This window comes from Lissotriton helveticus, chromosome 8, assembly GCF_964261635.1.
Source record: "Lissotriton helveticus chromosome 8, aLisHel1.1, whole genome shotgun sequence".
NCBI lineage: Eukaryota > Metazoa > Chordata > Amphibia > Caudata > Salamandridae > Lissotriton > Lissotriton helveticus.
The window spans coordinates 354,659,113-354,680,148 of NC_136069.1; the positions used below are offsets into that span (position 1 = coordinate 354,659,113).

At 48.3% G+C, this 21,036-nt stretch overlaps 1 protein-coding gene across 1 annotated transcript in view; it reads left to right on the top strand.

The window, feature by feature from the left end:
* The window catches only part of LOC144771636 (cilia- and flagella-associated protein 337-like), a 556,113-nt gene that overhangs the window by 43,610 nt on the left and 491,467 nt on the right, over positions 1 to 21,036 (top strand). The window contains exons 2-3 of the mRNA XM_078656000.1: positions 6,761 to 7,028; positions 13,818 to 13,871. Coding sequence (XP_078512126.1) covers positions 6,761 to 7,028; positions 13,818 to 13,871 — 322 coding nt within the window. The remainder of the gene's footprint in view (positions 1 to 6,760; positions 7,029 to 13,817; positions 13,872 to 21,036) is intronic.

Genomic DNA, 21,036 nt, shown 5'->3' on the forward strand with positions numbered 1-21,036 from the left:
CTGGCCAGCAGAGGGCGCTCTCGCAAAGCAGCACTCCACTGGGCACTCCTGCAGCAGGCCAAGTGCTGCAAGGTCAGTCACCGGGGAGAGGTGCACCGCGCCTATGTGGGAGAGCAGCGGGACCAAAGCCACTCATGCTCCTCTGCACACACAAGTCGAGTGGGCTCCGGGCACTGCAGGTGAACACTGCATGGGGCAGGTACTGCTGGTTGCGTACAGCACAACCACTAAGCACCCAGAGAGTGCATGCAGCCACCACAGCACAGCGGGGACCTGGTACGCGCCACGCTCTTCACCAGTGTTGTGTCGGGGCCAATGATGAGGGGATGTGGAGATATCACTATGAGACCTATAAATAATTACAGTTATTTATTCCTTATGAGTCCAGCGCTCCAATTATATCACTGGAGCAACACTACAGAAGGCTTGGATGATTCAATCAAGTTTTCTTGTGCTAGTAAGAATTCTGCAAATCTCATCTGTAAGAGATGTTTACTTTGCAAGAATAATCCTACATAATCTTGTGCTTACTCTATAATTTCTATCTTTTCACTTGGCTGAAAAGAGTCAGGGTCATTCGGAGAATGTCTAATGGATGAGCCAAAAATAATTCACTTTCTAATGCTCCATACCAATAGGGAGTGGAAAAATGTGTTGTCTTGATAAACCCAACTACATTTTTCTTCCTCCATATGAACATAGTACAAAACATATTACCAGCTTCACATTTCTAGAAAATACCTTTGTTTGAAGCTTCTGGCATAATGCAGACTTTGCGCACGTCCTTGTGCCATCAGACCAGGATTGTTTCAACAGTAGGTACACTACCCTCTGCAAATGACGCTCAGACAATTGAAACTGATCCAAAACAGAGAAGTCATATCTCATTGTATTGCATGAGTATTATTGCCTGTGCTGTAGCTTCTTGTAGAAGAGTGAGCACCTATAACCTCTTCAGTGCTCATGACAGCTCCCGGCCGTCATGAGTCATGGTAGGCGAGTGCTCATGACGGCCGGGAGCCGTCCGAACATTGCCGCTCCTACCACGTGCTAATTCCCCGCCTGCGTGGGAGAATTGATCAGTGGGCGGAGTTCCGACCGCTCCCGGCAATCATGAGCACACGCCCACCATGATTTATGATGATCGGGAGCCGTCATGAGTACCGCAGCACCACGCCCAACCCCTAATCCCCCCCCGCACCGCAGCGGAATTCAAGGGGTTAAGACCTTGTTAATGATAAATTAACCTTACGCTATGCATTATCCCAAATACCTATGTTTACTCGCTATTACAAACTCATTCAACCTGAGGTCCACTGTTGAAGGGAAGCATCATTTACACCAGCTGCCCTCAGCTGTAAAAGGTACCTAGACAGGAACTTGTAGTAAGTAGGACCAGAGGCATGCAATAACTTGCCCCTGAGGATCAAACAGTGGCAAGTTAAAACAACCTGTGTACGAAGCAGTCAAAATGCAGATACTTTTAAAAACTCTTTGTTTTAGGATGCTGGACATACCTTGAATGTGTGTCTTGTGCACTTATTCCCACTCTTCTTTGCCCTATAACAACAATATCTGTACTCTTTCGTTCCCACCTCTCTCATAATTTCATCCCTTAGTGCTTTGAAGAAGCGTGGAAGCAGCATTTAGCAACTAAGAAACACCAATAAGTACAATTAAAGTAAAATAAGAGAACCATCCAGCTAAATAAGACTGTTTGAGTATTTGAATATTTTCTCTGTTATTCTAGTTTCAGAATGTCCCTAAATGAATTGATAGAGACATTATAGGCAACAGTGGTCAATTATACTCATATCAATAAGCATAAAACTGATTACAAAACCAACAGTTTTTTTAGTTGTACAAATATTAGTGATTTGGGTGCAAGCTTGGCCCACAATCTGTTGCAGCAGGATCGATTAATAGTGAGTATAGTGAGGCATAGTAATCACGGAAGGCCTCCGCAATGTGCGCCTCCTCCCGGAGCTTGACTCCATTTCCATCACTCAGGGTCTCAATTTTTGAACGGTGGACCTTCGCTTTCAGCGCACTGGCTAGGAGTCTTCTAGTCTTATTTCCGCCAACGTAGTAAGTGTGGCGGAGGCAAAGGGCGGCGTACTCCGCTCTATCTGAGTCTAAACTCGCCAGTTGGGCCCTGACCGCTTTTGGCTGCTTCCAGACCCTCGGCGCCCTGGTGCGACCATGGACCCTCTCCAGCTCCACCACCTGGGCCGTCAAGGCCTCACGTTTTGCTTTGCGATCCCTGGACTCCGCCGCCGCGATCGCGATACATTCTCCGCGCACCGCTGCCTTCAGAGCCCCCATAGCGCGACTGGTGACGACTCAGGGTTATCGTTAGTAGTTAAGTAATCAGTAATACATTGGCGAATTTGTTGGGCCACGTCTGCGCGTTGCAGGAGGGTTTCCTTCAATCTCCACCTACCCGGGGGTCGTCCAATCTTGGGAACTGTGAGCGTTAGTTCCACCGCAGAATGGTCCGAGATAGCCGCTGGGACGATATCGACCCCTGTGACCTGGGCCTCCAATTCCAAGGACCCAAGGAAGTGATCTAGCCTGGTGTAATTGTGGTGCACGTGTGAATAAAAGGTGACTTGTGATGCCCCGGGTGTTTAACCCTCGAGAGGTCCACCAGTCCCCGTTGCCTTATCCAGTCCCTGCCCGCCCCTGAGATAGTGCCAGCGCTACCATATCTGTGCCCAGACCTGTCCGTGTTAGTGTCCATTACTAAGTTAAGGTCCCCCCAGAAGTAGAAGGGGATCAGCAGAGCGCAGCACCTCAGAAATCGTATTCCGCAGAAATAGCTCATGTCCCGTGTTAGGTGCGTATAAGGACCCCACTGTCAATAGCTGGTCTCCTATTTGAATGCTGTGGGCCAACAATCTACCCTTGATATCACCCACCTTGCCCCTTAGCTGCCCATGAAAATGCTTAGACACTAAAATCGCTACCCCGCTTTCTTCTCCGCTTTGGAGATGAACTGAAGTGGGAATACGCGGGACCTCAGTCTGTGCCAATCTTTCGTGAGGAGGTGAGTTTCTTGGATTAGACATATCTCAGCCCCGAGTTTTCCAGGTAAGAAAGCACTGCCCTACGCTTAACGGGGTTGTTCAAGCCCTTTACATTCAGTGTCAGAATCTTCAAGGTAGCAACAGCCATTACTCCTACAGAGGGCCCGCAAGGCTGCATAAAGCTGATGGCGAACCCTTTCCGTGCCCGAGTGGGCACCTACCCTCGCAGCTCACAGAACCCCTGCGGCACACTGGTCCCCACCCTCTTCCCTCCCCCCTTCCCCAAACCAACTCCCCAACTCTCCCCCCGCCTCCCCCTCCAAACTCCGCCACCCCCTTCCCCCCACCCTAACCCCAACTAGAAACCCCAAAATGCAAACCGCAGTCCCAGGCCTATCAATGCACATTCCAGTCCCGTAGAAACTCATTATGGAGGAGTATGTGGCAGTGGCAGCCCCGCTGGCCCCCCCCCCCGCCTGCGTGGATGCATTGCGAAGAAAGCAAATCCCTTAGTGACGTTGCATCAATGTGAAGCCGTCGTGTCCTTGACCACCTCCTTTATGGCCGCTTCCTGTTCCTGGGCCATGGTCGTCGGGTCGGGTTTAAGGTCTGCCCATGGAGAACGTTGTCGCCTCTCCCATTGCCATCCGCCCCAGACCGCTGCGTAGAGCCCTCCTGCGAGTTTCGCGGTGATGCCTTCCCCGCTCGCTCGTCCCCCTCAAAGTCGATGCCCAGCAGGGCGCAAGTGTCCCTGAGCGAGCGGACCTGGTGCAGGGTCCATTTCCACTTGAAAATTAACCGAAAGGGGTGGCCCCAAGAGTATGGAATTCCATTGTCTCTCAAAAATGCAGTGGCCACCCAGAAGGCCTTCCTCTTTTGCAGGGTAATGGCCAAAAGGTCTTGAAATAGGGCCACAGGGTAGCCCTGGAATTGGAGAGGCTGCTTCTGGCGGGCTTCTTTCAGGATCCGTTCTTTTAAGGGGAAATCCGGGAGAAAGGCCAAAATGTCCGGCGGGGGGACAGGCGCCCGGCGTGCCAGGCCGACTCTGTGCGCCCTATCTATTCGGATTTCGAAATCGGCAGGTTCGCCTAGGATCTCCCTGAACAACTCCCGCAAGTAGCAAGTGACGCTGTTCCCCTCCGCTTTAGATGGCACTTCCCGGACCCGTGTGTTATTCCTCCGGGAGCGGTTCTCCAAATCCTCCGCATGAGCTTGGAGGTCCACTTGTTGCTCCCGGAGGCGGAGGACCTCCTGCTGCAGATGTTCTATTTCTTCGGTCCGGGTCTGGTCCGCCTCCTCGACCGATGCCACTCTCTCACCCAAGCTGTCGACATCCCGGCAGAGTTCGCGCTGTTCCCCGGCTAGGTCCTGCTTCAGGGCTTGAAAGTCTTCCCTCAGGGAGTTAAAAAGTGACTCCAAAAAGGCCTTAGTAATAGGGGCCCCTCCATCCTCCTGCCCCGGGGTGCTGGCCTGCGCCGCTGGAGGCGAGGGACTCTTCTCCACCTTCGGCGTACCCTTGGCCAACATGTCCGTGATGGTGCGGGTTCCTCTGCGGCTCGTGTTGGCCATGTCCCGCTGGGCACGCTAGCACCGGGTGATCAGGTGGGCCTATCTCTCGCAGCCGGGACGCTATAGACAAGGTGCTCCCTCAAGATAGCCAGGCCGCTCAGAGGGCACCCAGGCCTTACTCAAAGCCTGTGTCCGCCGTGGGGGACCCTCTGTCAGGGAGGCCGCCTCCCTGTTCGCTCCTGGAGCTCCCCCCGGCAAGCTCCGCCGGGCCGGGCTGTGGTCTGCGGATGGGCACCTACGCTCCCTCCATGCACCTCCTCACCTCACGGTTGCTGAATCTTCCCCCAGGCGGTGTGTGCAGGAAGGCGATTTGAGCCCTCGACACTGTCCAATGGGGCCCCCCAGGAGCGCCAGCGATCTGCGTCAGGCCCGGCCTTCGTAGGCCCCAAAGCCTGGGCCTCGATTTTCAGGACTGTTCGTGCTGCGCAGGCTGATCCGAGCGCCTCACCACAAGCGCTCCACAGGTAGGCGAGCAGCAGAGATCAGCATCTTAACACCATGTGGGGCTGCACCGCAGGGCCCGCTGTACAGGGCCCGACCGATCATCACGGCCCCGGCGGGACCTCTCTCTTCCACTCTGCATAGGCCCGGGACCGGGGCCTCAATTTTCGTGATTCCCCCGCCGGGCGCATTGGGATGCCGCCGCATCCGTAGCTGGTGGGTGTGCGCCCCGGCTGGGACCCGCCTTCATGCGCCGGTCGCTGCCACAGCTCCAGCCGCTCCGTGCCTCGCTGCCGACCACAGCAGAGCACTGGCCGCCGAATAAAAGCGCCCGCCTCCTCAATGTGCGGCCGCCATTTCGCTGCAGCTCCGGGTCGGGTCTCGCGCCTCCGAGAAGATGTGGCTCCCGGGGTCGCCCCTGCCCCGTTCCTCAGCCAACGGTGCAGCGCTAGATAGCGCAGCTCAGCAGGGAGAATTGCCCATGTTCGCAGGGATTTGCGGGCACATAGAAAGGGCTACACGGGGTTCAGGGCCGGGGAGCCGAGCGATTCAGCGTCTTCTCAGGCCGCCATCTTGGCCACGCCCCAACAACATGCTATTTTAACATCGCGACGGGTACTGTTGTCAGCAGCACCCACCGCAATGTTAAAATGCAAAATACGACTGCCATGGGGGCAGTCGCATCCTAATTTGGTGTGCAGAACCGCCGCATGTATTGCGGACGGTTCCAGTCACCACCACGATGGCGGACAATCTCCACTCCTTCTACCATCGTAATCGGCCCCTTACTTAGTCTCACAGCATAAATGTCACAATCATTTAATGACAGATGTCTCTGTACTTACTAAGTACTTTGGGGCGAGATTAAGTCAAAATAATGCATTTGTGGAGACCAGAACTTGTAGGCAAGAAGAAGCAGCTACCTCCCCCCCCACACACACACACAAATGGGAACCCCCTCTGTTTGTCCAAATACATTTTCATGTAAATATATATTGCAAATTAGGCACTGGTACTATTGCTAAAGATACGTAGTATGTAATTTTGTATTGGTTATAAATGCAATTGCCCTGCTGTCCCCAATATGCAACTGAGCTCTTTGGCCCAAATAAAGTGTTACAGGCAATCACATATTCTGCCTTTATTAACCCCTTCCTGCAATTGAAAATGTGAAAATAATTCTAGAGCCATGTATAGTTAGCTCATCAGGGAATACCCCCTCCTTTAGTCATAAATAGCAGGAGGCAAGTTTTTTAAATGTGAACACACCTTGAACCCAATTCACAAATATTTTGTTATGAGTAGTAGGCGTGACATAATCATGAGGTACTAAATCAAGCGTAATCCTTGCTCACTCCTGTAATTCAGTAATAAGCCAGAAATACTACATGAGTAAGTCACAGCAAACTCTTTTTAATGTGTACCCTTGTTCTTTTGTGGTAACTAAAAGTAACATCAATTTATAGAGTATGCATATGTTTGCAAACGTGTTGTGTGTGACAATCTTTTTCTTTTTTGTTTAACTTTCAAAATGGTCTTAAAGAAACTAAGTGATTGATGCCTAGATATTTAATTTAGATTTGTGTTTGTGAATATGTAGGCAAAGGACTTTTGGAGAGGAAAAAACGGGCCACATTGTGCAAACTGAGTAGAGTAGAAGATTAATGTATATTCTATATATGGGAAAATAACCATGCTTAATTTTTATGATTTTGTGACAGCCTTCTGAATGAAATAAGAAAATCATCTAAACCGCAAGCTGCTCTTCGACGCGCACAAACAGCTGTTGGAAGTCTAAGATGGCAGTCGATATCACCGGGTGCGTTCTTGGAGGAGGCAGAAGAAGAAGAGAGCCCTGCTCCACCAGAATGGCTGGAGAGGGAGTTAATAACGAGGCAGCAGAGGAGGTATTCCGTTGGGCTCATGGAAAATGTGGCCGATAACATTCAGCGACGCACGGATCCTACCAGAAGCCTTAGGAAAGGAAAGGTAGTACAGACAAACTCCTATGGGATGTACTCTTTTCAGTCTCAACTCTTTACTATCCTTTTATTATCCTAAGCAATAGGGTAAATCATTTCTGTACATTGTTATGTTTGCATGATAGTAATTGTATTGCAAGCATTGGCAAAACCAATGGGCTTCAGCTCTAAAAGACCAAGCTATTGGTATTCCCAGTGTTTATTTGTGTTACATTAATTAATACCAAGATGGCCACCAGAGTGTCGCAATGCATGCAAATGCATATGTCATGAAAATGCATACGGATGCATGGCCTACTATCAAGGAATGGGTTTTCTAATAATGGAAAGACATTCCAAGATGGGTGTCAATGTATATTCATGTGTCGTGATTCATGAATGCTCTTACAGCTGCTCCAAGATGGGCGCCAGTGCAGATTCAGATGTGTGTGTATGGCTCAACGGTACCATTACAACATAGCCCAGAGCACATTTTAGGTCAATAAATTTAAAGTAGTGGGGAGATGGCAGCGAGGTAGAAACAACCTAGCAGAACTCCTCCATTCAGCACAGCCACACACCGCTAAGCCATGCACCATGGAGCCCCCAGCCCCTGAGAAGCCACCCAAGCCTGAGGAAACATAGCACAGTCTTCATAGAGATACTGGAACCCCGGCTGGGGCTGACAACTAGAGGCGATGAGGAGGGTGAGAGGTGCCCGCATTCTCTGGTGCACCTATCCCAATCAGCAGCACCACACTTACTGCCAGCACAGGTGACCGCGTAGGCACAGTAGCGGTTAATCCTTTATCCAGCATCTTGCTGGGCAGGGCCAGGGAATGAAATCTGATGCCTGGTATCACGAGGCAAGTGCACCTGGGTGCCCTGGACCAGTCTGCGATGCACTGTTTGGGCCTCCACTACACTTACAGGGATCGGTGAGAATGACATGTTTGAAGGAGAGATCCCAGTGAGTACCGTGGGGACAGCTGTGGGGCCGGCAAAGTGGCGCAGGGGTGGAGAACCCACACCAGTAGACAGACCGAGCTGCGCAGTCACAGCATTGAGGGCCCTCCACTGGACTGCTGGCCAGAGGACTGCACCTCTCACCCCATTCAGACCCTCCTGGTACTCCCACCCACATGCATCCCACAACAGGGCACTAAGCCCTGGTGACAGACCCCACTTCACCCGTGGGATCCAGGTGAGCATTATTGACTGTGACATTGGAACCACAGCAGGGACCTACAGATAAGGTCACGTCACTCAGCCCCATCGGGTCTCCTGAGTTGCCTGGCCCATCCCAGGCCAATTCACATCGCTTCATGATGCCGCTCATAAAACAAAAAAACGCCTCTGTCAAAGACTTACTTACCAAGGTGGCCCCACGAAAACCAGACCCCCTGAAGGAGGTGTACGTCGCAGCGCTGGCTCCCAATGACTCAGCATGCAGGGATGACAAGGAGCTGGCCCATGTTATCCGCTCCTTCATGGCTGCCCTCATCGGCAAGCTTTAAGAGGACACAGCAGCACTCCCTGAAGATGTCACCACTGACATCAAAGAGGTCAGTGGCGCCAGAGGGTGGCCATCCTGGAAACCAACGGGGATGCTAGAGAGGAGGAACTGCAAAACCACCAATGCGAGCTCGTGGACATTGTGGAGCGGAACAAAGACCTGCAAATGTGCCTCGAGGACTTGGAGAACCAACCCTGCCGCTCAAATATATGGATCATTGGAGTCGAGCGACGTGGAGGGCTACAGTACTGGCGTCATCCGCCACATGCTTTCAGACCTGGCTGGCAAGGACATCATACTGGACCACATGCTCAGGTCCAACCCTCCCTCCACAACTTCCAGACATCCTCACCTGTGTCCATAGCTTCCGCATAAAAGAGGCCATCAAGACAGCAGTGAGATTGTTTTCTAGGGCTCTACGTTATGGTTCTATCTGGACCTTTCCCCCATCACACTGCAATGACGCAGAACCATCAGAGATGCTAGCTTTCCTACACGACCAGGGGTCAAATACGAGTGGGGACACCCCTTTAAACTGATCTTTGTCGGAGACAAGGAAACCTGAGTGGTACGGTCCATGAAGAAGGCCAACTTGATCTTGGGCCTGCCCGCTCGTATGGACGATCCGGGCGGTGGGTCCCAGGCATTGGATCTCCCACACTGCCAGCCACTCAGCAGACAAAACCAATGCGCTGCAAGAAATAGCATTCTCAAACCAACCCAGGATGAGAGTCCCCTGAGTGCAGAACCCGCCTCCAGCAGTGGCAGGATCATGACACCACACTAGACACTGGCCTATCCTCCACACACAGGGCACCTGAAGGTCAACCACAAAGTCCCAGTAGCCTGCCCACTATCCTACCACACAGGCGAGCTAATGACCCACTAGATTCTTTCACAGACCTGAATGGCGGGACCACCAAGCATCTCAATTGTGACAACCCCCTATTCCTGACAGACGCCATAACCCACCCTTTAGTGTTAGTGTGGAGTACCACAGAGGGAGTAGAGGTCTCCTCACTTGCATTCCCCCAGTCAAGTTTCCACCCTCCTACTGACAGGGTTCCACTCCAAGCTGTTCTCCCTGGCAGGTTGCACCCGTGGGCTGCACCCTACACTCAGACACTCAGAGCCACTCCCGAGCACTTCCCCTCAGCACAACCAAACCTACCCATTATGGTTAAGGCAATGAGTCTCAACCATGACCTACCCTTTAGTGTTAGTGTGGACTGCCACAGAGGGAGTAGAGGTCTCCTCACTTGCATTCCCCCAGTCAAGTTTCCACCCTCCTACCGACAGGGTTCCACTCCAAGCTGTTCTCCCTGGCAGGTTGCACCCGTGGGCTGCACCCTAAACTCAGACACTCAGAGCCACTCCCGAGCACTCCCCTCAGCACAACCAAACCTACCCATTGTGGTTAAGGCAATGAGTCTCAACGTTAAAGGCCTTAACATCCATGCCAAAAGACTGTCCCTGTTGTCCTTTTTAAGGGATGCCAAATGTGACATCGTGTTACTCCAGAAAACACATCTCCTTAAAAAAGATTGGAAGTGGATTAGGTCCTTCTGGTTTGACAGGCAGTACTATTCATTGGGGCCTAGTAAGAAAGTGGGTGTAGTAATAATGCTAGCCACCATATTCCAAGGGGCCATCAAACAAATACAGGCAGAAATCGTATCACGCTACCCCCATCTGCTTAGGAGATGCCCCAAACTACAGATATATTGGGAAGTGGTAATCAGAGACTTTGACAAGATATTTGAGACCGACATCCCTCGCTTTCCCAGATACATGTTGCTCGGTCTCCCGAACCGGTTGACCTACCCCCTTCGCTCAGATAAAGGGACAGCGAAAACAATGACTATCACTGCGGCCAGACAATAATCACTTCTAAATGGGGAACAGACACAACACCAGCCCACTCAGACTGGCTGCACAGGTTCTAGACAGTGGCAATAGAGAAGCATACAGCCCCCGTGGAACGAGCAATGATTTAATAAAATGTGGGAACCATATCTTCGTTTTTTGATTCAAGAGTACCGTGAACTCACCTTCCCACAATATTTGTGGGTGGTTCGCCTATCGGTGGGCGAACTGCGAAACACTAGCAGCCCAGATCTACCCAGGCCTCCTGAGAAGTCACCCTTGTTTCTTGAGTATTCCCTGCGAAGATACAGCTTCCTGATTAAGACTAGGGACCCATTACCCTCCTGGCTGATTACAATCCCCCTCCCTAACGTTGGACACCCTACCTCTACCCTCCTTCCGTCTACCCTCCCTCATTTTCTCTCCCACTCATCCTGTCTCACCAGCGTTGGAATGTAGGTGAGAGTATGTGTCAGATAAAATATCAATAAACAGATTTGAAGCATACATTCAAAGTAGAAAAAATGTGGTACAGCCTAAAGAACTTAGTGAGCAGCCAAGAAGCACTTTGCAGCTGGTGGAACCCCACAAAACAATAAACAAAATCAATTGAATGTAGGGGGCAGGATGAGAAGTAGGACCACGATCATCAATGAGCAGGGGGGGTGGGTAAACATAGAGAGTTCAGTAGGTATAGGAGACTTAAAAAGCACATTAAATAATATTACGCTAAAGGATGGGAAAACTTTACAGGGAGTACCAACGCTGAAAAGGTGTTGCTAAAGCACTGAGTGGTTATTATGGCACTTTTGTAAACGTAACCAAGTTAGTTGCTTTTTTATCCTTTTACAAAGACATACACCCACAAAATAAATAACCCTTAAGCCTTTTCAACCTGCTCCTTCCAAAAAAAGACAACAAAATATTTGTTTACTAGAAAGTCCAATTGGTCGCACACTGCTTGTCCTACCAACGTGTTACCCCAAAGCATTATGGTCCATGAAGTAAGCATCAGCGGGTGCGCCTCTGCCAGGGTCTTGAGCAAAAATCACTGTCGCGTTGGCCATCCCTGGACACGTGTTTCGAGGTTGTTACCTCTCGTCAGCAGGGAATAGGCATGTATGTAGGGTTGCTGCGTAGGCTGCCAAAAAATGTTCTCAGGTCCAGTACCGCTCGTGGCACGCAAGTGCGTAACCCGGGCTCGTCAGCCCCACCAGCTCAAGGGAGCCTGAATATAAAAGAAAGTCCAATTGGTCGCACACTGCTTGTCCTACCAACGTGTTACCCCAAAGCATTATGGTCCATGAAGTAAGCATCAGCGGGTGCGCCTCTGCCAGGGTCTTGAGCAAAAATCACTGTCGCGTTGGCCATCCCTGGACACGTGTTTCGAGGTTGTTACCTCTCGTCAGCAGGGAATAGGCATGTATGTAGGGTTGCTGCGTAGGCTGCCAAAAAATGTTCTCAGGTCCAGTACCGCTCGTGGCACGCAGGTGCGTAACCCGGGCTCGTCAGCCCCACCAGCTCAAGGGAGCCTGAATATAAAAGAAAGTCCAATTGGTCGCACACTGCTTGTCCTACCAACGTGTTACCCCAAAGCATTATGGTCCATGAAGTAAGCATCAGCGGGTGCGCCTCTGCCAGGGTCTTGAGCAAAAATCACTGTCGCGTTGGCCATCCCTGGACACGTGTTTCGAGGTTGTTACCTCTCGTCAGCAGGGAATAGGCATGTATGTAGGGTTGCTGCGTAGGCTGCCAAAAAATGTTCTCAGGTCCAGTACCGCTCGTGGCACGCAGGTGCGTAACCCGGGCTCGTCAGCCCCACCAGCTCAAGGGAGCCTGAATATAAAAGAAAGTCCAATTGGTCGCACACTGCTTGTCCTACCAACGTGTTACCCCAAAGCATTATGGTCCATGAAGTAAGCATCAGCGGGTGCGCCTCTGCCAGGGTCTTGAGCAAAAATCACTGTTGCCTTGGCCATCCCTGGACACGTGTGACGAGCCCAGGTTACGCTCCTGCGTGCCACGAGCGGTACCAGACCTGAAGATATTTTTGGCAGCCTACGCAGCACCCCTACATACATTCCTACTCCCTGCTGACGAGAGGCAACAACCTCGAAACACGTGTCCAGGGATGGCCAACGCGATTGATTTTTTGCTCAAGACCCAGGCAGAGGCGCACCCGCTGATGCTTCACTTCATGGACCACAATGCTTTGGGGCAACACGCTGGTAGGATAAGCAGTGAGCGACCCATTGGACTTTCAAAATATTTGTTTACTGTTGGTCCATTTGACAAAGCCCAGGGAAGAACAGTGCAAAATGTGCTCCTGTATGGGTACTCTTGTGTTTTGACTAAATTAGTGATTTTGTAGGGATTCACAAAGGGTTAAGAGTGTTATCCAAGAAACCTAGGCCAGTTGATTTCACAATTCGAGACAGGCACATACCCACCAACATCAGGTGGGCCCAGTCCTTTTCATGTGCATGAAATAGACACCTGCACTCCTTTTTGTGGACCAGACTAATTTTTTGCCATCATTCTTCAACCCAGAGTAAGAGAGAGATAAACAGAAGAGGGAAAAAGATAGGAAAATGACAGCAAAGGGAGAAAGCGGTGATAAAAAAGAATCTCCAAGAGTAAAAAATAAATAAGGCAGCAAGTCTAGAGTGGTGAAAGAAAGAGTCATGGGGTGGAATTATAAATGACCGCAGAGATTTTTCTTTGGTTTTCTGCATGTGATGTGTACTACAAAAACGAGACTGAACATTATTTCTCTGATTCCTTGCCTTGAGAAAGCACTAGGCATGCCAGCCAGTTTTGACAAAACACGTGTCGGCTATATTTTCTTTCACATCAGGTCTTAAATCCTGATGCTCTCAATAAAACGCAATCAAAAAAACTGAGAACATTTTGGCCATTTATTCCTATTTCTTTTAATAAAAAACCAGGTACTCCGTCAAACTACTTCTACAATTTTCTGGTGGCATTATGGGGGTTTCCACCAAACAGGCAGTCCTACCTCTGGAAAACTGAATAAAGGGTCCTGTTCAGGTCCGGTAACCCCTTTAGCTTTACCCCTGCTCCTTTCTAAACAATACCATGAGGTGGAACTATAACCAATAAGCCTTAGTATTTACCATTCTGCAGCATCGGTGTTGGAAAACTAACAAAAATATTGGCCTAAGCACTTTTTTAATATAAATTGAGCACTTGGTGAGCCAGCAAATGCATAGCTATAAGTGGGTCAAAGGCTGTCTTATTCCACTGAGCATGGGACGGTTTAAAAGTGATTTTGTTGGGTAGCAGTTCAGTAGCAAAGGACTTAACATAAGTAAAAGGGTTGTCATTCACAATTTCTAATGCTATGAACACGTTTAAAATTGCTTGGTTGGTCATGAAGTATAATACTTTACTTTCTCGTTTTGATTTGACCAGATTGAACAGCAAGTGACACTTAAGCAACTTCAGATAATAAAGGCAGGCTTCAAGGTAAGTGTATGACAGTAAACTTGAGATGTGTGCACATTTCTGGGTGATTAACATTTTTTGAATCATTACGTGTGCTTAGATCTTGGTTGACAGTGTGTGACACACTACAGAATGGCGCACATTGGCTTCTCCGAAGTCACTCAGACGTAGCAGGTATATTGTGAAGGTACAATTTAAATGTAGTTCACACCTGTTGCCTGATGATAACAATGATATTAACTTGTGTTTTTTTCAATACGGTACTTAATGTCACAGTGTTTGCCTTTTCTAAGAACTATAAATGATTACGCCATAATCGTACATAATTTATTGCCTTTTTAAGGATGAAAGGCTATGTCTGCCTTGTCAACAATCAAGCTCATGACCTACTTTTGACCAGATTGCAGCCGCGTGCTTGCAATGCATTGGGCCTTGTCGTGTTCAAAAGATTTTTATTGAGTTTTCATGTTAAGCAAAACATAAAGACAAAACAGAAAACTGTTATTGAGCGAAAATACCAAATCATAATATAGAGATACAAAAGCATCAAATGGATTGCAGTAGGTGACAACATTACAATTACTCAATGAAAAAATAAAAAGGGAAAGGGAAGGGAAACAATTATAAAACATTGCATCCACTAGCAAATATAGAGCTACTATAGCAACAAAAAAAACTTTTGTCTATTATATTTGCAATAAAACTGGATATAACTATATAATTAAGAAGATAAATATATATCAAAACAAACCAAGCTAGGTAGGGGAGGGCCTGAGGGGAGAAGTGTTTAAAGACTTATCGGTACCTTGTCCCCCAACTAAGTAATACACAACACGAGAGGTACCAAGAGTCTGTACACGGGAGCCTAAATAGTACTCACTCTGTAAGACAAAACCAACAGGTCAATGTACAAGTCATCAACGATTGACATATAATAACAGGAGAAGAGAGAGGAACCAAGAGGGAAAGAAAAGCCCCAGAGGTGCTGGAAAAAATCCCCATCAGCCCGCTCAGTAGCGGAATATCGTCATCTGGGTAGAATGGTTGACAAAAGCAATGTCCATAATGCCCTTCCTTAGGAACCACCCAAGGCTAGCATAGCTTGGACTATTACGTTGACCCTCAACCAACGAAGATGCAGACTGAAAAGGGTTAAATTGCAGTGCTCATAAAGATGTGAAAAAAGGAAAAGAAACAAAATTCATAATCCAAGTGTCATAAAAATACCTACCTTGATGTCATAAAAAACTTTATTGGGTCTGACCATCAAGGTGGTATAGTTAAAAGCAGAGTGAAAATAGCATGCAAGGAATTGCTATTTATCATGAATCTTATATGGTCGACATGTTTCAGCCTTCACAGGCTTTCTTCAGGACCTATGATGTTCTACTGCAATAAAGAATAATTGTGAAGAAACTTACTGGGTCAAAAGATCTCAATAAGTGATTCAGAACTCCAAAAGTAAGGAGTCAAAAAGTCTTCTCCTGTATATGAAACAATCAAAACAAAAAACATTGTTCTTATTGTCAGAAAGAGGAAAATCTAGGTGTATAGTACACTATAGACTCCTACATAATTCAACTCACCCAAATTTAAGGGAGGAAAGACCTCACCTCACCTGGCACTTGCTCACAGTGAAGGAGGCCACGCACTAAAAAAGGAAAGAGGAAAGTAAAAAAACATACGTCTCATTTAATAAGTGTGTTTAAAAGATCAACAACAATGGCATTAATAGGGAGTCCATGGATAGTGATAACATTCCCCGACACAAGGGCCTCCCATGGGTAAGACATGCCTTACACAGTGCCACACACTCAGTTTATGATGGCACAAATACCCATAGGTCTGGATTGAAGTCTCAAGAGTTGTAGGACTTGAAAACAGGACACACCCAAACTCTCGTGGTGTCCTATGTACATGCGAGTATTCAAAGGGCGGTAAACAATCGCCCAGTTGTTACGCCAGTTTCACCCATTCAGAATCTTCCAAACAAGTATTCAAAAGTCTTCCAAACAAGTATTCAAAAAGTCCTTCAAAAAGTAAGAAATCCGCAACAGCCCCATGTCCTCACCTCTCCGTCGTTGCCTCGCTCAAGACTGTGAGCCGAGGGGGAGGTGAGGACATCAGGTCTTCAGCACGGAGAAATAGTCAGGCTGCGGACCTGCGAGGGAGCGAGACCCTTTCCCTTCGCGTCCAATCAGGAGTAGAGGCAGCTATGCGGACTATGCTAAATACGCGTTGAGCCCCGAATGGCTGCTCAACTCTGAAAAGGCCCCGCTATTGGTCCATTCTGGGCCAATCAGATCATCGCGCATTAGTGTTGCGTGTCCGGTTAAGAGCTGTCCCTTAATTGGCTCATTCTGGGCCAATGGGGTTAGCCTGTGTGCTCAGTTACGGTCTAACACAGACGGCCGCATCCGAACATTACGAACGCGGTAAACTACCATACAGAAATTGATAGTGTAGATGATAATGTTGTTCCTGCCCTTCAGATCGGACAAAATACAACAAAGAGATTCATTAAGTAATCAAACCAAAAATCATCAAAGCTCTGTACCGTAGCTATCGCTGAAAACTGGCTACTGATTGGATACCCCCGTCCGTAGAATACAGACATTGGACCGCTGTAGGCCAATCACAGAGGGCCGTGTGTATTGTTTACATGCAATCAAAACGTCATTAGAGTACCGTCGTTGCAAGGGCAATTTACAATACATCTATTATCATGACCTCTCTCCTTTGCGCCCCATGTGATGCCTATGTATGGGCGCATAAATATACGCGCTGCCATGGAGGCATGGAACAACGTATGGAAAACATCAAAGGATTCATATGCACTCAGACACACAAACTACCGTCACATCCTACAAGGTTTACGGTATAAGGTTTGTATCTAGGATGGCTTGCTGGAAATACTAAGGATGGTAGGAGGTAAGGTCCAGAAGGTTGAACGCTACCCCCAGGGAGCAAGATCCAAGCATAAGTAACCACCGTGCATGGGCCAATACGAGTACAAAGAGCCAAAGAGACCTCTTAGCTCCAAAGTGGAACAGATTGAAGAACATTGAAAAAATTGAAAAAATTCATGAAAGAATGGTACCGGCGGGGTGATCAAACAAAGCCTCAGAGTTGCAACCACGGGATGTCATCATTCAGCCCCTCCGTGTCGCTTTTTAGCTTGTACACCCACTTTTGTTCCCTTCTCAGTAGAAACTGTGAGATATCTGTTATGTGGTCAGGTATATAAGGTTGTTCAAGGACCACCCACTCTAGGTCATTTGCCTGATGTTTGGCCTGTATGAAATGGGATGTAAGTCGAGTAGCTTGTTTACTGCGTCTGATAGTACTCTTATGTTCCTGGACGCGTAATTTGATTTTCCTCGTTGTCATCCCAATATATCTTAGCATGCATGGACATGTAATTTGGTATATGACTCTCTCGCTATTGCAATTTGTATGGTGTTTGAGTATCCAAGGACGAGAGGTGCCTATGTCCACTGATGTGGTCTTCCTGGTCTGGGGACAGACCGAACAATTCCCACAGGGATAATGGCCCTGGACAGGTGGAAGATTCCACAGGGTGGATGTGGGTTCATCTACCACTCGACGTGGTCTGGTGTGGACCAGCTCGTCCTTCAGATTTGTTCCTCTTTTAAACGAAAAAAGGGGAAGGGGAATCTTATCACCAGAGCTGTTCAGAATCTTCCACTTCTGTCTGATAATTTTCTGCAGTTTCGACGAAGAGGTGTTAAACGTCGTAACGCAGACCAATTGACCCAGGGGTGGCTTCTCCACCGGTGCCTCTAAAAGGGACTCACGATGATTATTCGAGGCCCGTTTGCATGACGTCCTAATCAAATGCCTAGGGTACTGTTGCGTCATCAGTCTTGTAGAGAGGTCCTTGGCCTGGACTCGAAAATTCCTTATAATCAGCCTCCTTTTTTAGGACAGGGCCGGGGAGGCAACCGGGGGAGGCGGAGAGGACAGAACTCAGGTCAAGTCCAATGGGCAGACAACCTTTGACTTTAAATGACCCAGGAGACACGGAACCAGCTAGGGACACATCTAACATCGCTGATGATCTTGTTGTGAACTTAAGTGCACGGATACTATCCCCCTTAGAGAAAGCAGTGCTCAATAAGGGTCTGGGATTTGTCCCCACCAACACTGGTGAACCGTTCCGAATCCGATCGGAGATGGAGTGCTTTTTTAGGACAGTCAGACTACATTTCTTCTTCAAAAACAAGGAACAGGATACGGATGCTGACACAAACACTGGGCTGAGGGTGAAATCCACCTTCATGCCCTTACTCCAACAGGTACCACCTAAGGTTGGAGCATTTGAGGCAGCAGTACTGCATGACATGAAAGCATTGGATTTCTCTGGTCATAAAGGTTATCAGAACCTGTCTAAGAAAGAGAGAGCTGCACTTGAGACCTTGTCTAGTGATACTGGTATTATAATCAAACCAGCAGACAAGGGTGGGGCCATTGTTATTCAGGACACCACAGCATACCGCACGGAATGTCTGAGGCAACTAGGTAACACTCAGTTTTACGCACTGCTTGACCTGGACCCTACGGCCAGGATCACTAACGAGATTAAACATCTGGTAGAGGAGGCTAGCGCAGAAGGCTGGATTACCTCCCAAGAGGCGACTTTTTTGGTGGCAAAATCCCCCACTGTCCCTTACTTCTACACACTACCCAAGGTGCATAAACCGACCAGACCACCTCCGGGTCGGCCAATCATCTCTGGGATTGGTTCTCTTTTAGAACCATTGTCATCATTTGTAGACGTCTTCTTACAACCTTTGGTTAAGCAGATGCCGTCATACCTTCAGGACACGAAGGATGTCCTTCGCTTGTTACCAGGGGTAGATTTCAACACGGATTCTGACATCTTAGCTAGCTTTGATGTAGAATCACTGTATACTTGCATACCCCAGAGGGAGACGCTACAAACCATTCAGGAACTCTTAGAAGAGTCTCCCCCGGTTAGTGTGACACCTGTCCATTTCATAACTGAACTAGCCAGGATCGCTATGACCGAAAACTTTTTTGCTTTTGAGGACTCCCTATATCTACAAACATCTGGGACCTCAATGGGCAGCAAGTTTGCGCCGAGTCTGGCGAATCTCTATATGCATAACTTTGAAAGCCAGCATGTACTGAGTGCCACCAATCCACACCACCAACATTTGGTGGTGTGGAAAAGGTATATAGACGACATCTTGGTGGTGTGGCGTGGCGATGAACATTCTCTATTAGCCTTCCACGTCTGGCTTAATGGCCTCAACCCATTTTTGAGGTTCACTCAGGAACATAGCAGAGACCAATTACCATTTTTGGATTTAGTGATCTTTCCACTAGATGGTCATCTAGCCAGCTCGCTTTATAGAAAACCTATGGCGCGGAACTCACTTTTAAGGTTTGACAGTCACCATCCACGCTCACTAAGGGAGAACCTCCCCTTTGGACAGTTTTTAAGAGTGAGGAGAAATTGTTCAGAGGTGGCAGATTTTCGAGTCCAGGCCAAGGACCTCTCTACAAGACTGATGACGCGACAGTACCCTAGGCATTTGATTAGGACGTCATGCAAACGGGCCTCGAATAATCATCGTGAGTCCCTTTTAGAGGCACCGGTGGAGAAGCCACCCCTGGGTCAATTGGTCTGCGTTACGACGTTTAACACCTCTTCGTCGAAACTGCAGAAAATTATCAGACAGAAGTGGAAGATTCTGAACAGCTCTGGTGATAAGATTCCCCTTCCCCTTTTTTCGTTTAAAAGAGGAACAAATCTGAAGGACGAGCTGGTCCACACCAGACCACGTCGAGTGGTAGATGAACCCACATCCACCCTGTGGAATCTTCCACCTGTCCAGGGCCATTATCCCTGTGGGAATTGTTCGGTCTGTCCCCAGACCAGGAAGACCACATCAGTGGACATAGGCACCTCTCGTCCTTGGATACTCAAACACCATACAAATTGCAATAGCGAGAGAGTCATATACCAAATTACATGTCCATGCATGCTAAGATATATTGGGATGACAACGAGGAAAATCAAATTACGCGTCCAGGAACATAAGAGTACTATCAGACGCAGTAAACAAGCTACTCGACTTACATCCCATTTCATACAGGCCAAACATCAGGCAAATGACCTAGAGTGGGTGGTCCTTGAACAACCTTATATACCTGACCACATAACAGATATCTCACAGTTTCTACTGAGAAGGGAACAAAAGTGGGTGTACAAGCTAAAAAGCGACACGGAGGGGCTGAATGATGACATCCCGTGGTTGCAACTCTGAGGCTTTGTTTGATCACCCCGCCGGTACCATTCTTTCATGAATTTTTTCAATTTTTTCAATGTTCTTCAATCTGTTCCACTTTGGAGCTAAGAGGTCTCTTTGGCTCTTTGTACTCGTATTGGCCCATGCACGGTGGTTACTTATGCTTGGATCTTGCTCCCCGGGGGTAGCGTTCAACCTTCTGGACCTTACCTCCTACCATCCTTAGTATTTCCAGCAAGCCATCCTAGATACAAACCTTATACCGTAAACCTTGTAGGATGTGACGGTAGTTTGTGTGTCTGAGTGCATATGAATCCTTTGATGTTTTCCATACGTTGTTCCATGCCTCCATGGCAGCGCGTATATTTATGCGCCCATACATAGGCATCACATGGGGCGCAAAGGAGAGAGGTCATGATAATAGATGTATTGTAAATTGCCCTTGCAACGACGGTACTCTAATGACGTTTTGATTGCATGTAAACAATACACACGGCCCTCTGTGATTGGCCTACAGCGGTCCAATGTCTGTATTCTACGGACGGGGGTATCCAATCAGTAGCCAGTTTTCAGCGATAGCTACGGTACAGAGCTTTGATGATTTTTGGTTTGATTACTTAATGAATCTCTTTGTTGTATTTTGTCCGATCTGAAGGGCAGGAACAACATTATCATCTACACTATCAATTTCTGTATGGTAGTTTACCGCGTTCGTAATGTTCGGATGCGGCCGTCTGTGTTAGACCGTAACTGAGCACACAGGCTAACCCCATTGGCCCAGAATGAGCCAATTAAGGGACAGCTCTTAACCGGACACGCAACACTAATGCGCGATGATCTGATTGGCCCAGAATGGACCAATAGCGGGGCCTTTTCAGAGTTGAGCA